The sequence below is a fragment of the Danio rerio genome, chromosome 7 (assembly GCF_052040795.2).
Source record: "Danio rerio strain M-AB ecotype USA chromosome 7, GRCz13ab, whole genome shotgun sequence".
NCBI classification, from domain to species: Eukaryota; Metazoa; Chordata; class Actinopteri; order Cypriniformes; family Danionidae; genus Danio; species Danio rerio.
Window position 1 is genome coordinate 10140967 of NC_141027.1, and position 24564 is coordinate 10165530.

The window sequence follows — 24564 nt, forward strand, 5'->3', positions numbered from 1 at the left end:
AACGATCTAAAACGTTCAAATCAATAAGTTTTCTCTTTGCACCACCAGGTGGCAGTCTTTGTACTTTCATTTCGAGGGTGCAGATTGCATACGTTTTATTAATATGTATAACTTTATTTATTTTATTAATGACTATAACTTTATATTTATATATATAGTTAAAAAATATGTACCATTTTCCCAAGTGTATGTAACTACTACTGTAAGAAAATATCAGAATTCGGAACATACTTTCAGTATTATCTTTGCTTGAACTAAGCCGATCTAATCCTGTTTATATGAATTGAACCTGCTCCCGATCAGGTTTGACCTAGCAAAACTGTTGCTATGACAACAACTCTCGGATCAGCTTTGAAGAACGAAACGATCCTGGATTGAGTCAAATCGTCAATATCCAAATTCAGCTAACTGAGTAATCCATGTACGAAGAACGGACCCCAGGTGGCAATCTCTGTACTTTCATTTCCGGAATGCACATTGCATAAGTTTTATTAATATATAACTTTATTTATTTTATTAATAACTATAACTTTCTATAGGTATAAATGTAGTATTTTCCCAAGTGTATGTAACCACTACTGTAAAAAAATATCAGAATTCGGTACACACTTTCTGTATTTTCTTTGCTTGAACTGAGCCGATCTAATCCTGTTTATATGAATTAAACCTGCTTCCGAGCAGTTTTGATCTACCAGAACTGTTGCCATGACTCTCAGATCAGTTTTGAAGAACGAAATGATCCTGGATCATGTCAAATCGTCAATAACCAAATCCAGCTAACTGAGTAATCCACGTATGAAGAACGGACCCCAATTCTATAAAAAAAAAATAAAAAAAAAAAATTCAAAGGCTGATGCCTTTTAATTTGTATGTTGTTATTTTTTAGTATTAAAAACTACTATTTTATCTACAGTGGGTTATGGTTAAAATATGGCAATTCGGAGGTGATGTTAAAAAAACGTTGATCGATTTATGCGGAAGTGACAAACGGAAGGTTTTATATTTTCTAAACGCAAAATTTTGTTACTGTTTTGGAGCACACCAGCCTATACACTCGCTGGCCACTTTATTAGGTACACCATACTTCTACCAAGTGTGACCCCCTTTTGCCTTCAGAACTGAATTAATCCAAACACGCCATGTAAATCATCTCAGACTTGTTTCTTGAACATGGCAATGAGTTCCCCTTCGGTTGGGGAACTTCAGTGCCATGAATGGGAGGATTCGGATCAGAAGCCGCTTATCTGGAGAGTATTGAACGGGCCAATGAATGAAATTAATTGGCAGCGTAAGCTTGCGCAGGTGTGCGACATCTGCAATTATCTCAGCATATAAGCACACCTGAAGCCAGCAGACGCCATCCTTTTCGCTTCAGATCCTTTCTGAGTGAGTCGATGAGGGTTCCTCTTGCTGATCAGCACTTCAGAGCGAACGAGTGTGTCTCCCGGTCCAGAGTGGGTCTTCGCGGTGGCAGACGGTCGAGCTGGGTTACTCCCTTGCCTGCGGTTCTTTGGGTCCGGTCCTCCAGAGCGGTGCGTATAGTTGCAACTTTCCTAAAAGAGCAACACAGTCGTGCAGCACGTCCTTTTCAGGATGGCGCTCCGACTGTGCGTTTCTGGATGCGGGGGTTTCCTGTCTCCGGATGATGGACACGATCACTGCATTGCATGTTTGGGGGTCCAGCATGTTAATGCGGTGCTCGCGGGCGGTTCATGTCGTCATTGCGATGCCATGACCGTTGCACAGCTAAGATCGCGGCTAACTTTCGCAAGAGAGCGAGCCACCCCAGTTGCCTCCTGTTCTAAAAAAGCAGCGGGCGCTCGGGCAGATCTGAGGGTTTCAGCGGGAGCTAATCCGCCGCCCACGGGCTCGCGGACCTCTCGCTCCTCACGGCGCTCCATCCAAGCTTCGGGTGGTGAAAGTGATCCGTCTAACCAGATGGTAGCTCTCACACTCGCTGACACCGGAGATCAGATGTCCTCCGCGGCATCGGAGGGTGGGCTTTCACTGTCCGACGAAGATCCGGACCCGCTCGCCCCCTCCGGGCAGGTGAGCGCTGTCAAATCGGATCCTGAAGCGGACATGTTAGCCGTGCTTTCCCGGGCTGCTTCGGCCGTGGGGTTGGAGATGGTTTATCCCCCAGCTCCGCGGCCGGACCGACTAGATGGGTGCTACGTAGAGGACCAGAAGGCGAAGCCTTCGAAGCCTCTCGTCCCCTTCTTCCCGGAAGTGCACAGTAGGCTCACGCAGTCCTGGAGGGCACCTTTCTCTGCCCGTGCTGCGAGTGCCTCCGCCCTCACCGCCCTTGACGGCGGAGCTGCCAGGGGGTATGAGGCGATCCCGTCAGTGGAGCGCGCTATCGCGGTCAATCTTTGTCCGCGCGGCGCCTCTACGTGGCGGGGTTTGCCCCGCCTCCCGTCCAAAGCCTGTAGGTTGTCTGCCTCCCTCGGAGCCAGAGCTTATAAGGCTGCGGGCCAGGCTGCTTCTGCTTTGCACGCGATGGCCACCTACCAGCGCTACCAAGCGCAGGCGCTGGCCGAGCTGCACGAGGGCGGGTCCAACCCAAGCTTATTACATGAGCTGCGCACCGCGACCGACTATGCTCTTCGGACTACTAAGTCCGCCGCGTGTGCGCTGGGGAGGACGATGTCCACACTTGTGGTTCAGGAACGCCACCTCTGGCTAAACCTGGCCGATATGCGCGACGTTGACAAAGTTCGCTTTCTTGACTCGCCCATATCCCAGGCTGGCCTGTTCGGCGACACCGTCGGTGAATTCACCCAGGAATTCAAGGCGGTGAAAGAGCAGTCGGATGCGATGGGCAATGTCATCTATCGGCGTGGCCGTAAGCCCGCTCCGCCCGCCGAGCCATCCACCTCCGCTGTTCCTCGCCGAGGGCGCCCACCAACGAGTGCTGCCCCGCCCCCGCCTGCGCCTCCGGCCAAGCGGGCGCGGCGTTCACCTCGAAAGCAGGCAGCCCCTCCTGCCCAGGGCGCCGTTAAGTCCGGTAAACGGACCGCGAAGCGTCCCTGAGACAGGCCATCCGGAGAAGAGGAAACTTGCTCTTTCCCCGCTGGAGGGCGGGGCCCCGATAACAACGGTACTTTTCAGTGCCACCAAAACATCAGTAAAAGAGCACTTTTTCCCTTCCCCGGATGTGACTGCACGAGTTTTGCCAGTCCGGGACGCGCTGCCTTCCGGCTCGCAGACTCTACGTGCTTCGCCAGTGGCTCACGAGCGCTGGGGGGACGGTCTCCCTTCCCTCAGCCCTCCAGCCCCCTCTCCGGAGTCAGGGTGCGGAGCCAGAGCGAATCGCTCTCCTCCAGCTTTTCCGCGGGACCCTCGTGCTTCCCGGATCAGCACACCCACTCCGCGCTGCCCCACCGCTGGTACGTCAGCGATTGTAGCGATGACTCCATTAGCGAGGGCTCTGCCTGCCTGGTTAGCGCGGGCCAGCCCCTCGCGGTGGCTCATACGCACAATCAGACTCGGTTACGCGATTCAGTTCGCGAAACGGCCCCCCAAGTTTACGGGCGTGTATTTCTCCAGGGTCAACCCCCTGTCCGCCCCTGTCTTGCGAGAGGAGATTGCTGCCCTCCTGGCGAAGGGTGCAATCGAGCCGGTTCCTCCAGCCGAGATGGAGAGTGGGTTTTACAGCCCATACTTCATCGTACCCAAAAAGAGCGGTGGGTCACGGCCAATCCTAGATCTGCGCGTTTTGAACCGCTGTCTGCACAAGCTGCCGTTCAGAATGCTCACGCAGAGGCGCATTCTCCAATGCGTTCGTCCTCGGGATTGGTTTGCAGCCATAGACCTGAAGGACGCGTATTTCCATGTCTCCATTCTTCCACGCCACCGCCAATTTCTGCGGTTTGCGTTCGAGGGTCGAGCGTGGCAGTACAAGGTCCTCCCCTTCGGGCTCTCTGTCTCCGCGGGTCTTCACCAAACTCGCGGAGGGTGCCCTAGCGCCCCTTCGGCTCGCGGGCATTCGCATACTCAGTTATCTCGACGACTGGCTGATTTTAGCCCACTCGCGGGAGCAATTGATTATGCACAGGGACGAGGTGCTTCGGCATCTCCGCCTACTGGGGCTTCAGGTCAACCGAGAAAAGAGCAAACTCGCCCCCGTGCAGAGGATTTCTTTTCTCGGGATGGAGCTGGACTCGATCACCATGGTAGCGCACCTCTCCGAGGAACGCGCTCGCCTGTTGCTGAACTGTCTGAGGGAGCTCGACAGCAAACTAGTGGTCCCACTGAAGTTCTTTCAGAGGCTCCTGGGGCATATGGCATCCGCAGCCGCCGTCACGCCGCTCGGGTTGCTCCATATGAGACCACTTCAGCACTGGCTTCACGATCGGGTCCCCAGACGCGCATGGCACGCGGGCACACACCGGGTCTCGGTTACTGCGCTGTGTCGCCGCGCCCTCAGCCCTTGGAACGACCCCTCGTTCCTACAGGCCGGTGTGCCTCTAGGACAGGCGTCCAGCCATGTTGTTGTTTCAACAGACGCTTCCAACACGGGTTGGGGGGCCGTGTGTCGCGGGCATGCGGCTGCGGGCCTCTGGAAGGGTGCCCAGCTGCATTGGCATATCAATCGCCTAGAGCTGTTGGCAGTGTTCCTCGCTCTCCACCGCTTTTTACCGGTGCTGGAGCGGCAACACGTGCTGGTCAGGACGGACAGTACGGCGGCGGCGGCGTATATCAACCGCATGGGGGGTATGCGCTCTCGCCGCATGTCTCAGCTCGCCCGCCGTCTGCTCCTCTGGAGTCACCCGCGGCTGAAATCGCTGCGCGCCATTCACGTCCCAGGCACGCTCAATCGTGCAGCCGATGCGCTCTCACGACAGCTGTTACGCCCTGGAGAATGGAGACTCCACCCCGAGTCTGTTCAGCTGATATGGGCGCGATTCGGGGAGGCCCAGATCGATCTGTTTGCTTCCCCCGAGAACGCTCACTGCCAGTTGTTTTTTTCCCTGACCGAGGGCTCTCTCGGCACGGATGCACTGGCCCACAGCTGGCCTCGGGGCATGCGCAAGTATGCGTTTCCCCCAGTGAGCCTGCTCGCGCAGTTTCTGTGCAAGGTCAGGGAGGACGAGGAACAGGTTCTGCTAGTTGCGCCCCTTTGGCCCAACCGGACCTGGATATCAGAGCTCTCACTCCTCGCGACGGCCCTCCCCTGGCGGATCCCTTTGAGAGAGGACCTACTCTCTCAGGGACAGGGCACCATCTGGCACCCTCGCCCCGATCTTTGGAACCTCCACGTGTGGTCCCTAGACGCGAGGAAGACTTAGGTAACCTACCGACTGCGGTGGTTAATACCATCACTCAGGCTAGAGCCCCCTCCACGAGGCGCGCCTACGCCCTGAAGTGGAGTCTATTCACTGAATGGTGCGTCTCTCGCAGAGAAGACCCCCGAAATTGCCAGATTAGTGTTGTGCTCTCTTTCCTTCAAGAGAAGTTGGACAGCAGGCTGTCGCCCTCCACTCTCAAGGTTTACGTGGCCGCCATCTCCGCTTATCATAGCGCGGTAGCTGGCGGCACCGTGGGAAAGCATAACCTGGTCATCCAGTTCCTTAGGGGTGCTAGGCGAATTAATCCATCTCGCCCCCCTCTCATGCCCTCTTGGGATCTCGCCCTCGTTCTCACGAGTCTGCGATCCGATCCCTTTGAGCCACTCGAATCAGTATCTCTAAGATTTCTGTCCCTGAAGACAGCTCTGCTGGTTGCGTTGGCCTCCATCAAGAGGGTCGGGGACCTGGAGGCATTTTCGGTCAGTGACTCGTGCCTGGAATTCGGGCCGGATTACTCTCACGTTATCCTGAGACCCCGCCCCGGTTATGTGCCCAAGGTTCCTACCACCCCCTTTAGAGATCAGGTAGTGAACCTGCAAGCGCTGCCCCCGGAGGAGGCAGACCCAGCCCTTTCTTTACTTTGTCCAGTTCGCGCTCTGCGCATTTATGTGGACCGAACTCAGAATTTTAGATCATCTGAGCAGCTCTTTGTCTGTTATGGCGGTCGGCAGCAGGGAAGTGCCGTATCGAAACAAAGATTATCCCACTGGATTGTGGATGCCATTTCACTCGCTTATTCGAGTCGAGGTCAGCCGTGTCCCCCGGGAGTACGTGCACACTCCACTCGGAGCGTTGCATCCTCTTGGGCGCGTGCACGCGGCGCCTCTCTAACAGACATCTGTAGAGCTGCGGGCTGGGCGACACCCAACACATTTGCAAGGTTTTACAATCTGCGAGTGGAGCCGGTTTCCTCAAGGGTATTAGGTAACCCTTTGGTGGTTGAGGAGACAACTCGGTAGGGTGTTGAAACACGCTTGCTGCGCCATTCTCCCTAACACGGAGGTACGTGCGCCTTTTTTATCTGTCAGTAAAGTTCCCCGTCAGGTGAGCCCTGCAGATTCCTCCGTGGCCCCCAGCACTGACTCAGCGGAGGAGTCACTTGCTGGCCCACTACGTTGTAGGTCTGCCCGCTGGTCAGCCCGCGTTTTGGGTATAGGTGCCTGCTATGCGTGATCCCCACTAGGCGATCCCATATGCTTATTCCGCCACGGTTAAGTCCCCCCCCTGGGCGGACCCGTGTCTTCCCTCTCCGCTAACCACTCTTTGCTATGCGTACTCCCCCTTTTTAGGGCTAGTCCATAGGTAAATTCTGCCATCTATCCCCCCCTTGGGTAACGGATGGCCTCCGCAGCGTCCTCCCTATCGGGATTGCACGCTTCCCAACGTACTGTCGTATTTCCTAGAATTATCTAGATGCTCACGACTTCCCAAAAAATATATCTAAATCCGTAAAACTTCTGTTGAAGTAGGATAAATTAGGGCCAGGGACACGTTGGAGGACCGCGCCCCCCATGATGTGGGTGCGTCACGCTTGCTTGACTATCTCCTCATCGGGGGTGTTGGTAAGGTGCAGTCATTATGGCGCTTTCCATATTCTCCCATTCATGGCACTGAAGTTCCCCAACCGAAGGGGAACGTTCGAGGTTACAGAAGTAACCCTTCGTTCCCCGAGGAGGGGAACGGAAGTGCCATATTCCGTCGCCATAATGACTGTCCCTTAGCTGTTTGAAAGTCTCTTCAGCTTAAAAGGATGGCGTCTGCTGGCTTCAGGTGTGCTTATATGCTGAGATAATTGCAGATGTCGCACACCTGCGCAAGCTTACGCTGCCAATTAATTTCATTCATTGGCCCGTTCAATACTCTCCAGATAAGCGGCTTCTGATCCGAATCCTCCCATTCATGGCACTTCCGTTCCCCTCCTCGGGGAACGAAGGGTTACTTCTGTAACCTCGAACGTTCACTGTACTCAAATGGCCTCCACAGTCACCAAATCTCAATCCAATAGAGCACCTTTGGGATGTGGTGGATTGGGAGATTCGCATCATGGATGTGCAGCCGACAAATCTGCAGCATGTCAATATGGAGCAAAATCTCTGAGGAATATTTCCAGTAGCTTGTTGAATCTATGCCACAAAGGATTAAGGCAGTTCTGAAAGCAAAAGGGTCATACAAATTAAACAAATATGAAGGCATACAAATTAAAAGGTCCAACCCGGTACTAGTAAGGTGTACCTTATAAAGTGGCCGTGTTTGTGAAGGTATCTGTAATACACCAGCTACACCAGAGATCAACTGGAGAATAATTGAATGACTTATTAATAACAGTGTGACATTTTGATTATTATGTGAATAACCAAATTAATCTGGCAAAATAATGCTTTTTAAAATGAGCTTTTCAATCAGGCCTGCCAGTAAACACACAGGATTATTCAGGTAATGATGTCTGTGTAATGTGCTTTAGATGAATGAGATTCTGTTTGTCTCTGCAGCTCTGAAGGACTCCAGCAAGAGATCCATAAACAACGACTGGAAGATTGAGCTGCCCGGGGAGTTTGAGCTCGCTGGCACCACGGTGCGCTACGTGAGGAGAGGATTGTGGGAAAAGATGTCCGCCAAGGGACCCACTAAAACTCCACTCCATCTCATGGTAAAAACATCAACTCCTAATACCCACCTCTCACTTTCCCTGCTATTTACTGTCTTTCACACCTTACTTAATGAAGTTTGTTCTTAAAGGTACCGTGAAGTGCTTTTAAATGTGTTTTTATTCCATGTTTGAGGTAATCTTAACTGAAACATGAGGAGAGGGCGGGGCCTACAGTATCTCCTCCTCCTTTAAGAAAAGTCAATAGCATTTAGCTTTATCACAGCTCTGCCATTGATTGGTCGAGATCAAGTGCTACAGATTAAAAGCAAATAAGAAGGGGGCAGGGCATGTTGATCGATTTATACAGAAGTGTGAGGCAGTTTGCTGCCAAGTGTGACGTGGCTGGGATGAGAATCAGCACCTCCAAGTCCGAGGCCATGGTGCTTCACTGGAAAAAGGTGGTTTGTCATCTCCAGGTTGGAGGAAATTCCTTACCCCATGTGGAGGAGTTCAAGTACCTTGGGGTTTTGTTCAAGTATGAGGGAAGGATGGAACGTGAGATTGACAGGCGGATTGGTGCAGCAGTAATGATGTACTGGTCCGTTGTGGTAAAGGAGCTGAGCCAAAAGGCAAAGCTCTCGATTTACCGGTCAATCTACGTTCCTATTCTCACCTATGGTCATGAGCTTTGGGTCATGACCGAAAGGACAAGTTCTCGGATATAAGCGGCCAAAATGAGTTTTCTTCGCAGGGTGGCAGGGCACACACATATAGATAGGGTGAGGAGCTCTGTCACCCGGGAGGAGCTCAGAGTAGAGCTGCTGATCTTCCACATCGAGAGATGTCAGCTGTGGTGGTTCGGGCATTTGTTTTGGATGCCTCCTGGATGCCTACCTAGAGAGGTGTTCCTGGCATGTCCCACCGGAAGGAGGCCTTGGAGAAGACCCAGGACACGCTGGAGGTACTATGTCTCTCGGCTGGCCTGGGAACGCCTCAGAAGCCTCAGAAGTCTGGGGTTCTCTCCTAAGACTGCTGCCCCTGTGACCTGGCCCCGGAAAGGCTGTAGAAAATGAATGAATTTAGTGACAAACAGAAGGTTTTATATTTTTTGGATGCGAATTTTGTCACTGCTTTGGAGTACACTTGCTTATACACCTACTGGCCACTTTATTAGGTACACCTCACTAGTACCGGGTTGGACCCCCTTTTGCCCTTAGAACTGCCTTAATCCTAACACGCCATGTCATAAAGCATGATTTATCTCAGACTGGTTTCTTGAACATGACAATGAGTTCACTGTACTCAAATGGCCTCCACAGTCTCCAGAACTCAATCCAATAGAGCACCTTTGGTATGGGGTGGAACGGAAGATTCACATCATGGATCTGCAGCTGACAAATCTGCAGCAACTGCGTAATGCTATCATGTCTATGTGGACAAAAATCTCTAAGCAATATTTCCAGTACCTTGTTGAATCTATGCCACGAAAGATTAAGGCAGTTCTGAAAGCAAAAGGGGGTCCAACCCCGTACTAGTAAGGTGTACCTAATAAAGTGGCCGGTGAATGTATATAGGTATACATGCACACACACAATTTCTCTGTCTTGCGCCAATGTGTTTATCTTATTATACCTTGGTACTTCTTCCCAAATTATATTTATATTTTGTTCCATGTGAATAAAAATCCCAGCACAATGGTTGGAAACAAGTAAATGATGACAGAATGTTCATTTTTGGATGGATTGTCAGTTTAGGAAGTAATTTTGCTTTCATGCTGACCGTATCGGTCAATTTCTACATGTTTCTAGCTGATTTAAAGTATGATTATGTCATATTTTGTCTTCATAGCGAAGGATTTCAGGATAAATACAACAAGGTATTTTATATCAGGTAAACATGTCACTTTGCTAAATCAAAGCAAAAACATAAACTGACTGGAAAAAACAGATTGCTCAGAGTGTTTTGAGAGCAGTAATGCAGATGGATTTGGGATGGAGCCAGTGCTCAGCCTGAAGTCTTCACCTTTTCCAGATACAGACACCAAATGCAATGATTTCATCATTTGTCATGTAGCAATAGAGGCTGCTTTTTGATTTGACACATTTCTGCAAACCAAGGTCCATGCTCTCAAAACAGTTCATACAGCCTTTTTTGACTTTAAGGGCTCTATTTTGACGGTCCATGCGCAAAACGGAAAGCGCAGGGCGCAAACGCTTTCAGGGCATGTCAGAATCCATATTTGCTAATTTAAGGACGGGAAAATCCACTTTTCGCCGTGGTGCATGGTCTAAAAGGGTTGAGTTTATTTTCTTAATGAGTTATAGGTGTGTTTTGAGAATAAACCAATCAGAGTCTCATCTCCCATTCCCTTTAAGAGCCAGCTGCGTCGCGCCATAAGCGCATTTGCTATTTACATGACGTAAAGTAAATGTAAGTGGAAAAACTGATCATTTCACAAGCAAACAGTTAACAGTTTTTTTTAAACAGAAAACAGTTAAACAGAGCATCTACTGCGCAAGAATGAGAGATAAATGATCTCTCGTGGATAGGGAAACCTTCACGCACAGACATCAATTAGCCTATAAATAATTAATTTAGTTTGTTAAGCGCAAAGATTTGTTTCAAAACTATTTCTAAATTCAGTTCTAATTTCCAGCAAATGAATAAATGAACAATGATAACGAAGTGTGCTCAAAAACCTGAGTTATATCCTAAAACACATGCTGTGCCCCATATGGTCTAAAACCTGACAGGTGGGCAAATCTAAGCATGTTTTTAATAAAACAAATATAAATATGGATACAATAAATAATACTGCTAATAATAATAACATTATACAAAAGCAAACTGAATGAACTGAAAAAGCCTCCCGAGATAAAGAAGACATAAAAGCAGTGGTTTTTCATATTTATGTAGGCTAGAAAATAATGTTTTGTAATATTTTAATCCTTTATATTTATATCCTTTATCTATTCTCATTATATCCTATATATAGGCCTATCCTTAATATTTAATTTCTTTCATATGTAATGATATTTGCGTATTGCTCTACATCTTGTTTGTAGGCTATTAAGCAGTGTGTAAGCGAGACGCAACTCTACGCCAGACAATAGACCGGGTTTATTTTGGTCAAATAACAAATATCTATTATAGTTTTTCCAAATAGCAACGCGCCAGCAGTGCGCCTCAGAACGCCTTCCTTTTTAGACCAGAACACCTATGAGCGCACATATGAGCCCAAATGCATTTGCTATTTAAACAGCGTAGCGCAACGCCTCAAAACGACTCTTGCGCCAAGCTGAAACTAACAAACAAGTATTGCACCGTGCCTCGCGCCACATTGCTCCGGGTGTATGATAGGGCCCTAAATGTTGTAAAACAGTTTACCACATAATTTACTTTGAATTCTTACACTGCAAGCAAGGATTTTTCCAGTGCAGATAAATATTCTGAAAGTGTCCCTTTATGCTTTTTTCCGCTATTATCTTGTCATGTAGTATAATGTAGCTGTTTACGGGTGTAAAAATGCATTTGCACACTAATAGGGAATGACATGGAGTGATGCATTCACTTTTTCAGGTGTTTCTATAGGGCAGCAGGTTAAAAACATTTTTCCAGAATTCCACAAGTGCACCTCACATCATTTCAGTAATAATGGTGGACTAATTACCTCAGACAAACACAGAGCACCTAAACACTGTGACACTTTTTCATTTTCCCCATAAATAAATCGTGTATCAGAGCTACAGCAAGGGGTTGTCAGTGGTAGTTCATCGGAGAGAGCAGCTGATGGTTGATTAGCAATGACAGACACCACAGGAGCTCAGAAACTCGCATTACACTGTAAAACTGTGTTCATGTTGACCCAACACAAATCGATTAAGTTACCTTAACACTTTTAACAAATTTTTGTGGATTGAACATAAAAAAATTAAGTTGCCCCAATGAAATCTGGAGAATTGTGTTGTTTCAGCTCATTTTAAATAAGTAATTTTGAGTGTAAAATTGGTTAAGGCAGTGGTGCTCGACATGCTAAGTTGTTCTTGTGATGGAGCTTCATAATAATAATAATACATTATATTTAAAGTACCTTTCATGAACCTCAAGGTCACAGCACAACAAATATATACAACTAACATACGAGTTAAAATTTAAATAAAGGCAATTATACAATACTAAGATCAACAACACAAAATGGTGTAGTCCAGTTACAAGGAGTATGTTAATTGGTTTGAGTTGATCAACTAATTATTAAAATTAGGGATGCACCAAAATGAAAATGCAGACGCGAAACTGAAAATTGAGGTTGCACTTGGTTGAAAAAACAAAACCTGAACAGAAAATGTTTCGTAATAATTTGCTATTTTTGTTATTAAATAATATCATTTTATAAGACTAAATAATATAATATTATCACATCATTTAAGTAATGTTATTTAACATTTTAAGTAATATAATTTTATATTTAACTTAATAACTTAAATTGTACTGATTTAAATAAAACACAAGCCACTGAAATAATTTGTATTATATTCATTAACAGTAAAATTGTATTGACATTGAACAAGTTGAGTTGATAATAATAATAATAATAATATAATAATAATAATAATAATTCCTTAGATTTATATAGCGCTTTTCTGGACACTCAAAGCACTTAACACAATGGGGGGAATCTCCTCATCCACCACCAATGTGCAGCATCCACCTGGATAACATGACGGTAGCCATATTGCGCCAGACCACACACAAGCTGATTGGTGGAGAGTGATGAAGCCAATTAAGATATGGGGGTGTTTAGAAGGGCCATGATGAACAGAGGCCAGTGGGAAAATTGGGCCAGTATGCCAGGATTAATCCCCTACTCTTTTTTTAAAGGACATCCTGGGATTTTTTAACAAAATCTAGTTTAAGTTTAAGGTCTCATCTGAAAGATGGCGCCCACTGACAGTATAGTTTCAATATACTCTGTCAATATACTGGGGCATTAGGACCCACACAGACTGCAGGTTGGGCGCCCCCTGTTGGCCTCACTAACACCACTTCCAACAGCAACCTAGTTTTCCCATGTGGTCTCCCATCTACAACCCGGGCTCATTGTGGAAACGTAGCCCCGCTGTTGTTTCTGCGGACCGCAAAATACGTCCCGGGAGGTAAGTATTCGAGCAGTTTTTGTTTTCACGGATCCGCAAGAGGCATTTGCGCCAGCGCTGTTTACGCGCGAAAAGCCGCCGGAGGCCGCTGTGGAGCGACCGTCCGTCGGACTGGCTGGCTGAACGACTGAACGATCTACCGGGCGGCCGGCCTATCAGCCGACCCGGCCGCCCTCCTGTTCCTCCTCCTCCTCCTTCCCTAAACCCAAGCGACGTTTTGCAAAAGACGTTCAGAAAAAAAAAAAAAAAGCAAAAGCCCTCGTCTTTGATTTTGACAGCGTTTTCGGATCCCGCCCCGTTCTCGCCCTTATTTTTTGGATTCTGTTTTTCATCATACCTGATTTCTGGAACCACTCTACCTCGGACTCGATCCCGGTCGTCCCAGTGGCCGGCTCCTCCTCCTACGACGTAACGCTGCAATCTAAGCAGATGAACTGGTTGCATCTGGAAAGCCCTCCACTCGGAGGCGAGCCTTCGGCCGGCGAGTGTGAAGAGGAGGAGCGGAGCGACGCCACACCGCCCCGCAGTGTTCGCTCAAAAAAAACTAAACGCGGCTGTTCGTACCTCCGACCACGTAAATCGCGGTCTCCAGAAACGTCTGGGGGCTGCGTTTCCAGAATGAGCTTGGGTTGCCCATCCAGGTACTGAGCATGCACAGTCCTGCTTAGCTACAGTGGGGGACCATGTGAGAGTTGCGACAAGCTAGCTGCCAGCATTTATTTGTGGTAAATTTATATGAGAAGCAAAGCTACTCAAAATATTTAACAACAAAAGAATATTCTAAAAATATCCGCCAATATAAGGTTAAAATTAGTCCCAGATGTTTGCTTCTTGTATTAAGCATAAGCTGATTTAATTCTGATGATGTTTTTCAGAAATCAAGATTAATGTCATTTTGTTTCTTGTGTTGAAGTATCATAAATAATTTGAGATATTCATTGATTGATTCATTCATTTTCTTTTCGGCTTCATCCTCTTATTAATCCAGGGTCGCCACAGCGGAAGAACCGCCAACTTATCTAGCACATGTTTCACACAGCGGATGCCCTTCCGGCTGTAACCCATCTCTGGAAAATATCCATTCACACTCATACACTACAGCCTATTTAGCCTACCCAATTCACCTGTACCGCATGTCTTTGGACTGTGGGGGGAAACCGAAGCACTCAGAGGAAACCCACGCGAACGCAGGGAGAACATGCAAACTCCACACAGAAACGCCAACTGACCCAGCGGAGGCTCGAACCAGCAACCTTCTTGCTGTGAGGCGACAGCACTGCGCCACCCTTATAATTTGAGATATTTACTGCTAAATAATATTTATTGGTAAACGAAAGAAAAAAAGACTGAAGGAGGAAATTTTTATATATGTATTTTTTTTACTGCAGTCCAAAATTGGTTCTGTGCGTTATGTAAATTATTGAAAATAATCTCACCCAAACAACATATATATAGTATACACAAACCATTTTATTCATATATGTATGCATTTGGCAGAAATGCTTATGCAAAGTGACTTGCATTGCACTGACTGTGAGTGTTTTAGCTTCAGGGACTGTAGATAATATGAAAGTGAATCTGCTTGTGCCAGCCCAGCTCTTCGTCTTCCAGCATCTCCTCAGCTTTATCTTCATCAGCTCCAGTGTCCACCTCTCCTTCTCTGCCTCCTCCTCTTCTTTCTCAAGGGTCCTCATTATTTCTTTCCTGGAGTCACAGGTGACCTTCTTTTCCTTACACGTCTGTGTCTGGAAAACTGGATGAGCAGTTCAGTGAACCGTATTCAGACCTTGAGCCTCAGAGCCTGCTTATTATTACAGTATTTGTAAATGTTTTGTGTTTTTAATGTAATTCTACCAGGTGTATGGGGTGTTTTCCTGTTCTGGGAGTGGGCTCTGAGCTCGGAAAGACTTGTGCTACTCCTCCTTGTCCTGGGAAAGATAGAGATCTGAGTGTAGTGTCTTGCCTGGCCTCAGAATGTAAGTGGGAATTGGAATTAAAGGTGTAGAACAATAGAGGTAGAAAATGCTTGACTATTTATCAGGGTTTGGTCTCATGCTGATCAGACAGTAGAATGATTGTCAATGATCAATTAGCCTTGTCAAAACATCTGTATGTGTATGGAGCTAATAATAGGCCAAACCAATCTGAATTTGAATTGTGATAATTTGAATTATTGATATAATTTTATTTATTTTTTTTTTTTTTAGCATTTATTTTCTTATTTATCAGGATCCCCATAAGCCACTACCAAGGTAGTGGCTATTCTTCCTGGGGTCCATCGAACATAACACAAAATTACATTAATACACAACAACAAAGACCAATAAAAACATTCAAATACAAAATTCCTACATAACATCCAAATCAACAATCCATATTATACATGAAATGGGGTCATATCTTGGTTGTAAGGGTCTCCAACAACAGTCTAATATGCATGCTAGGTCAAAAAACACTTTCATGGTCTTATAATCTGCATTTATTTTTACCTAATTATTCCAGCGACTCCTGTATGAATCGTCCAGTAATTCATTTGTTCCCAAACCCCTCCTTAGCGCGAAGCTAATCTGCGCTGATTGGACCGATGACAGTCTGTTGCGATTGGTCGACTGCCTTCAGTCAGAGAGTGAAATGCACACAAACACACATATTGCCCTCGTCCTTGCGTGCGCGCGCACACACACACACACACAAACACACACACACCTCCGGACGACAACGCTCCCGCTTCCGCATGCACCCGCCAGTTTTTAGCCTGAACCCGACCGCTCCCGCTTATATTAAGAATTTGTTGTCTCGGTGCCCGACCCGCCCCGTTTTCTGCCCGCCGCGCCCGATCCTGCTAAAGAGCGGGGGAGAACATAACCGAAAATCTCCCAGCTAAACAGTCCAGACAGCCAAGCTGTCTGTATAAACACACACACACGCACCAAGCACACACACACACAGACAAAGCTCTCTCTCTCTCTCATTTGCATAGCAATATCCACGATATTGCTAGACAGCCCGCTCCCGTCCCAAATTAAACCCGTTACCGACCGATCCTGCGATTTATTCGGAAATTTATTCCCACGCCGCAGAAATCTGGTCGGGTCCCGCGGCGGGAATGCAGACCTCTACCACGGAGCTCCGTAAACAAAGCAGCACGCGTCACGTTTTTAACGTGGCTTTGCATGCGATAAGAATATATAGCCAGTTAACCTGATACAGTACACGCGGTTACAAGTAATAAATCACAACTAAATACATTTGCAAGCTAGAGTCAACGAGGCAACAACTTTAATCGCACGTACTTACACTTGAGAAATGGAGGAAGAAACCCATCCTGACGTCCATCAGTAAGTTAACTTACTCTTTACTGATCCTTACTTTAACAAACGCCGATGAAGTATTCTTTGTAGCCTGTAGTTTGCAGAAGTTTCCAGTAGTTTCCAACTGCTTGGCTATTATGCTGAGGTTTCATCTTTGGGTAGAGGTTCGATAATATCCATCTGCAGTGTGACTTCAATCGACCGGCATGTTTGTGTGCGTGTGTTTGTGGGTGTGTGTGTGTGTCTGGGTTTCTGCATCAGAGGGCGGGGCCTCAGGTTTGAAATCTCCCGGGTTTGCGCGTGCACGTGAATAACTTGGTTTCGTTGGTACGTCATCGCGAAACACCTAATGACTCGGTATCAAGCGACTCGTTTGAAGCACTATGAGTCGACTCTTTTACAGATGAATCAACCGTTTTAAACACTGTACACTAACAGATTTAAGCCTTAGCTGGATACTTCACTTCACTTAGAGCTGTGTTACACACTACATGGAGGGGAATTTTCAAAAACCCATAATATGGGCTCTTTAAAATGTTGACTAACATTACTATACAAAAGTTGACAGTACAATACATTTGGAACTTTTGACACAGAAATATTTCTTATAAAACACAGCAGAGAAACAATTACCCTATCCTTAACCAATAACCAACCTAAAGTTTTATGCATTTTCATAATATTAACTCTTCTATTGCAGTGTCAAATGAGTCGTGCCGCTCTATTGTGGACTAACTGTAATTTATCTAAGTCTTTACTTGATGCACTCGACCATTCCATTGGACAGTAATCTAGATAAGAAAGAACAATTGCCTGAACAATTTGAGAAATAGAGTACTGTGGTAAAAATTCTACACATTTCTTAATAATTGATAAACCTCTCCCCATAACTATTACCATTTTATTGATCTGTTTTGACCACTTTAACTTTACTATCAAGAAGAACTCCAAGAAGCTTAATTTCCTCTACCTGTTCAATAGGCACACTCATTACAGACAAATTGATTGATTTAATAAATTGGAATTTTTATATGCCGTTAAAATTGTTTTGAATTTGAATTCCTTATTTTGAATTTAAACTTCATAACTTGAATATTGAGCATCTGAAATTTTAGACGACTGATTTTTAAAGGCTGAATTCTTTATAGACGTATTTTCCAACTTGTGTTCTGAATTCACAGACTGCAGATATTGGGTTTCTGTTTCAAATTTTCAAGATGAAGAAATTCAGAACATTAAATTCAATGTCCTGAAGTTCAAAACCAGAAATTCATATCGTGAAATTCAGATTTAGCAGAAAGTAGGTCAGGGGTGATCAACAGGAAAGATCAGATATGACTGTTCACCTCGCAAGCCCAAGTCCGGCAGACCCCATCTAAAATTGGGCAAATTAAGCCCGAACCCACCTGAACCAGTAGGGTCCCACTGGGTTCCTTCGAATTCAGGCAAAGATCTTCAGCTCTACTGGGTTGGACACTTTATGCATTCAGAACTGCCTTAATCCTTCGTGGCATTCGTGGACTGGAACTGTTCTTCAGAGATTTTTCTCCATATTGACATGATAGCATCACGCAGTTGCTGCAGATTTGTCGGCTGCACATCCATGATGTGAATCTCCCGTTCCACCTCATCCCAAAGTTGCTCTATTGGATTGAGATCTGGTGATTGTGGAGGCCATTTGAGTACAGTGAACTCATTATCATGTTCAAGAAACCAGTCTGAGATCATTTGCACTTTATGACATGGCGCGTTATCCTGCTCAAAGTAGCCATCAAACAATGGGTACACTGAGGTTATAAAGGGATGAACATGCTCAGCATCAATACTTCGGTAGGCTGTCGCATTGCCTCGATGTTCAATTGGTACTAATAAGCCCAAAGTGTGCCAAGAAAATATCCCCCAAACCATTACACCACCACCACCAGCCTAAACCATTGATAAAAGGCAGAGTAGATTCATGCTTTCATGTTGTTGATGCCAAATTGTGACCCTACCATCCGAATGTCGCAGCAGAAATCGAGACTCATCAGATCAGGCAACATTTCTCCAGTCTTACATTGTCCATTTTTGGTGAGCCTGTGTAAATTGTAGCCTCAGTTTCCTGTTCTCAGCTGACAGGAGTGGCACCCGGTGTGGTCTTCTGCTGCTGTAGCCCATCTGCCTCAAGGTTAGAGGTGTTGTGTGTTCAGAGATGCTCTTCTGCAGACCTCAGTTGTAACGAGCAGTTATTTGAGTTACTGTTGCCTTTCTATCAGCTGGAACCAGTCAGGCCATTCTCCTCTGACCTCTGGCATCAACAAGGCACTTGCGCCCACAGAACTGCCACTTGCTGGATATTTTCTCTTCTTCAGACCATTCTCTGTATACCCTAGGGATGGTTGTGCGTGAAAATCCCAGTAGATCAGCAGTGTGTGAAAGTCACTTAAATCACCTTTATTCCCCATTCTGATGCTTGGTTTGAACTGCAGCAGATCGGCTTGACCATGTCTACATGCCTAAATGTATTGAGTGGCTGCCATGTGATTGGCTGATTAAAAATTTGCGTTAACAAGCAGTTGGACAGGTGTACCTAATAAAGTGGCCGGTGAGTGTATTTGTCATTTTAAAAATCCTTTATTTGGACAAATATGTCAGATCAAAGAAAAAACACTAGCTTTGCAATGACCAAATACATCCGTATAGTTCATAAGCACGTAGGTTAGCACTTAAAGTAAAATAGTGCGCAAAGTCTCATTACAGCTCACTGTGGAAGTAATGCTGTAAGTGCTCTAATCCCCGAATAAATCACGCCGGGTTGTTTGAGTTAATATCTCCTGAAGCTCTTTTATGATGGAGAGAATAGGCTTGTAATCTCCACTCCCCTGCAGTCACCGAGAGTTTAAAGCAGAAAGGTTTGTTTAGTGTCAGGAGAGAGATCTCTAATTAGTGTAATTAAGCAGCGGAGCAGGCTTTAGAAGATGCCGTCCTCCGGCGCACAGATGCTCCACTTCAAACCACTTTTCACAGCCGTTTAGATGTTTGAGCTTCCTTTCTAACACGCCTCTGGTCGACTTCTGAATGGGGCTTTTTGTCTGACCTTGAATTACTAAATAGCTGCAAAACACTTCAAATTAGGTGAGAAAAACAGGGCCGGATAAACCATATGGGCATTTGAGCACGTGCAAGTTTTACCATGAGTGTGAATATTTGTTTACAGATCACAGATGTGACGATTCAGCTTACTCATTGTTTCAATGGTCAACCGAAATGTTCATTCATTCATTTTCCTTTAGCTTAGCCTCTATTTTAGAGGTCGCCACAGCCGAATGAACCACCAACTATTGCAGCATATGTTTTACACAGCAGAACAACCCAGTATTGGGAAACAATCATACACTCATTCACACTCACTCATACGGCCAATTTATTCATTCATTCACTTTCCTTTGGCTTAGTCCCTTTATTCATCAGGGGTCACCACAGCGGAATGAACCACCAATTCATCCAGCATATGTTTTACACAGCAGATGCCCTTCCAGCTGCAACCCGGAACTGGGAAACACCCATACACACTCATTTACATACATTTATTGATTAATTTTTGGCTTAGTCTCTTTATTAATCTGGGGTCACCACAGCGGAACCAATCGCCAACTTATCCAGCATATGTTTTACACAGCGGATGCCTTTCAAGCAGCAAACCCTCACTGGGAATTCATTCACACACACACTATGGCTTATTTAGTTTATTCAACTTACCTATAGCGCATGTGTTAGGGCTTGTGGGGGAAACCGGAGCACCCTGAGGAAACCCACGCATATAACAAAAGAAATTATTAATATTTTGCTCAAGAATTATTATTATTTTTTTAAATGAGAAATAAGTAATGCAAAAAAAAAGGCACTACTATACAGCTTAAAGTGACATTTAAAAGCTTAACTAGCTTAATTAGGGTAACTAGGCAGGTTAGGGTAATTAGGCAAGTTATTGTGTTACAATGGTTTGTTCTGTAGACTTTCAAAGAAAAATATAGCTTAAAGGGGCTAATAATTTTGACCTTAAAATGACTTTCAAAAAATTAATAACTGCTTTTATTCTTGCCAAAATAAAATAAATAAGACTTTCACCAGAAGAAAAAATATTATCAGACATACTGTGAAAATTTCCTTGCTCTGTTATACGTCATTTGGGAAATATTTAAAAAAGAAAAATAAATTCAAAGGGGGGCTAATAATTCTGACTTCAACTGTATGTTCTTTAAATCTGTGTTGTACAAAAAATGAAGTTTAAGTGGATTAAACATAAAACTAAAATTAAGTTGTACCCCCCCAAAAAATCCAACATAGGCTCATTCTGGAAACGTAGCCCTATTATGTAGCCAGGAGTACGTATGGTTGCATTTCCCATTCCTTTTTGAGTTTACCAGTTGACTACTTACCTCCATGTGGACGGCTTTCCCACTGTTAACAGCTTGTCCAGTAGCTTGCTCTGTTCATCAGTGGGCTTGAGACACAGAGAGGAGTTAACCATGACTACGGGGTTAGAGTCGGTTCTATAAAGTGGGTAAAACAAGAGCCAAAAACAGAAATAAACCAGTAAAAAATGGGGTAAAAATGGGGTAAAATCTGAAAACATGGTAAATATCAGACAAGGGCTTTATATTTTCTGGATTGCATTTTAAAACTGTCAATTGGGTTCAGGGAAGTGAGTGGGCAGGTCAATAGGTGCTTTTGAAAACACTATTGGTTGGGTTTAAGGAAGGAGGATGATGGGTCAGTCGATTGGTCAGTCAGTCAGCCAGACAACAGTGGCCTCTGGTGGATTTACGTGTAAAGAGCAGGCACGAATGGCACTCGTGAGAAAAATTTGAGAAATCAAAAAGCGTACACAGCGGCCTCTGGTGGATTAGTGAAAACAAAAACTGCAAAAAAAAGCAGTTTCGTGGACAAATTTGCTGCTCTCCAGAAATGTATACAGGGGTACGTAATCAGAATGAGCCTGGGTTGAAAAAAATCGCAAATTGTGTTTTTTCAGCTCTTTTAAAATAAGTAGTTTGAACCAAAAGCAAACTTAATTTTCTGAGTGTATATGATGATAATAATACTACTGAATTCAAAGTATCATCACATTCAAAAAAATATAGTTTTAAAAAAGTTTTATTTTCATTGCTTTACTTCGGTTTTAGGGTGACCTTAACCTTGGAAAACTTTTGATGAGGTTGATAGCGGTATATTTGCTACATCTGCTGTTGTTGAGCGTTTAGATTGTCTGTTTCTCCGTTTGGTCGTGCCCCTCCGTGTTTAGTGTGTTTCATTCAGGTCATTACTGACAGGCTGATGGCGAGACGGCTCTTTTGGAGGGCCTGTTAACCTCCACGCTCTGCACAGTAAGTGAGGGAAATGGCTCTCATGAGATGGATCTTGTGATCAAGTAAAGGTTGTGCTGGAGGCCAGAGTCTCGTCCTGTCCCTGGAAATGATTATGGGAAATGAATGGAAGCGATCACTGTTTCCTCACGGCATTTTGGTAGCCACTCAAAATCTGACCAAACGCTTGTTCACAAGCCGCTGGAGATGATCTGGATGACCAAACATAGGCAATACCTTCTGATACATCTAGTTAACAGAATTTGCTTTGTTATTGTTTTTAAAGATGTGCCTTGAAATGAATTTATTAAATAGTTTCTAGTTTGGTTTCCATGGTTACTTATTGATTATGTACACCTAACAATAATTAATATTTTTACAGACCTGTGACGGTTGGGTTTAGGGTAATGTTGAAACAAAACGATACAAGAACAAAGCATTAACAACTGATATTAAAGCATTTCAAAATAATTGTTTTAACCTTGGTGGTCACAAACTTCAACCACTTGACTAAACCACTTGTAGGTTCAAGGCTACGAAGTGGGATTTCATACCTCAATTTGCTCAACTGTTCTTTACTGAAGCTGTTTCAGTGCAATACAAATTAAATGACCACTAGGTGTCACCGTAGAGTGGGGTTTCACAATGTTTCAAAGCTTCGACACATTTGCTTCGACTGTTTCAGTGTTTCACGAAGCCTCGCTTTGCCCACCACTAGTCGTGTGAAGGTTTGGGGCCGTTTTATATTATTAGCTCTGCCCAAGGGTTATACCATTTTACAGTTTGTTGGGTAACATGTAGACAAAAAAAATAATAATAAAAAGGCATTAAACAAAAGTATAAATTAATATAAGTAAATAACTATACATACAAACCTCAAAATACAACACAACAAACAACCAATGCAAATATAAACAACCGAACAGTGATTTTTCATCACTGACCAGGGGGTCGTGACCCTGATGATGTCATCTAAAATGGCCGCTCTGAAGTGAAGGCGGGAAAAGACTGTATAAATGTCATTGTTTGAATTCTGAACTGGTTTGGTGCTGAGGAATGGAAACCGGTAAGTCTATGTAATCCTTCTATGTTTTGCTATTAAATAAGGGTTGAAAAGAACGTGTCTGAGGTTATTTCAGTGTGTATGGGAAGATGATATGGGCACACAAATGCACAATACACTGATAACACTACAACGATCCGTGCATACATTTCGTTTGCAGGCAATCGGACCATGTTTAGTAGTGTATGCATTTTATGTGTGAGTGTAATATATGTATGTCACAGTGTCTTTTTTCACTTCTACACTGTGACAGATGTTCAACGTTACGGTTTACGGTTAATACTTCTACATGATTGTTATCCAACTGTTATTCCCCTCTGATTTTGGGAATAATTTACAGGGATAGGGAATGGGTATGGATTACATTTTGGAACAAAAGGAATGTTCCAGGATCAACATAGATGTTAATCCAGGATGGCATCTTAATTGGCAAAATCATGATGGCGTGTGTCCTTACAGGTATAGCAATACCAGTTCATTTTTAACCCAAAGGGATCATTTTCTTTTTTGGTCCCCATGAGGAAGACGGTTCAGAAATCACACACAATTTGGCTTTTTCCGTATGCGCCTTATGCTTTTCAAAATGAATTTATTATGTAGTTTCTAGTTTGGTTTCCATGGTTACTCATTGATTATGTACACCTGTGTCTTATGTTGGTTTGCGTTGATACTGTTGGTCCCTCTGGTTTTTGTGTGTGTGTGTGAGAGCAAATTTCTCCAGAACTATTCCCCTTATTCTCCGCCGACGAGCGGGCGCAGCCATTTGAATCTTTTTGGCTGGAGACTTCCGGTCTCATTCACTTCCATTCATTTTTTTGACGTTAAAAACTGCTCGTTTCGCTGCTTGATGTTGCAATTTGATATTTTCTTGCTATATTATTCTACTTGGTCTGTATAGTCATGCAAACATTTGTTTGTAGAGCAAGTAGTTTGACTGTTTTCTGCCGTTTATTATTCCTAGTCATTTCTCCCATAGGCGACTGAATCGGAAGTTCTAAGACAATCGCGAAAACAGGCGCACTTCCGCATTTTAAAATAAGGTCAATAGCAAAAAAAATAAGGTCTTCTTGGTCCCCAAGAAGAAAACCGCTCATAAGTCACACAGAATTAAGTATTTTAAAATTGTAAAAATGCAGATCGTTTCCTGTGAAGGTTGGGTTTAGGGATGAGGCTGGAGAAGAGAGAGACTTTACAGTCTGTACAAAATAAGCATTATCTTTATTTATGGGAAGTGTGTGTGTGTGTGTGTGTGTGTGTGTGTGTGTGTGTGTGTGTGTGTCTGATATTACATTATCATTGTAATTTCATGATTTTATGGGTAATGGCCGATCAAAAATAGAATGTAATGGAAAAATTAAATGAACCAAGCGTTTTCTGTAGCATTGTCACTGCCTTTGGATTAGCTATATATTCTAAGTCTATAGGCAAGGGAAGATTATTTATATAGCACATTTCATACATCGTGATAATTCGAAGTGCTTTACATAGACAGGAATAAAAGAGCCAAGTATAATACGATAATAAAAAAAAACAGATTAAAATGTGTTAAAACATGTTATAAAAGAAGAGAAAGACAATAGTGAGATCTGTCGGACGTAGCACAGTGCTCATTCAGTAAAGGCACAGCTAAAGTTGAACTAAATTCAGCCTTGATTTGAATGTGCCTAATGTTGGAGCACATCTGAACATTTGTGGAAGCTGATTCCAGAAATTATTTTCAAGGGGCACTTTTAGTAGCTGAAAGCAGATTCACC

The 24564-nt window shown here is 44.6% G+C and overlaps 1 protein-coding gene across 5 annotated transcripts in view; it reads left to right on the forward strand.

Moving 5' to 3' along the window:
- The window catches only part of adamts17 (ADAM metallopeptidase with thrombospondin type 1 motif, 17), a 328430-nt gene that overhangs the window by 219138 nt on the left and 84728 nt on the right, over positions 1 to 24564 (forward strand). For all 5 annotated transcript variants that reach the window (XR_015495085.1, XM_087260202.1, XM_087260203.1 and 2 more), the window contains one exon: positions 7841 to 7998. Coding sequence is in view for 4 of the 5 variants with exons in the window: in XM_087260202.1 (XP_087116328.1) it covers positions 7841 to 7998 (158 nt within the window). In the remaining variant the exon portion in view is untranslated. The remainder of the gene's footprint in view (positions 1 to 7840; positions 7999 to 24564) is intronic.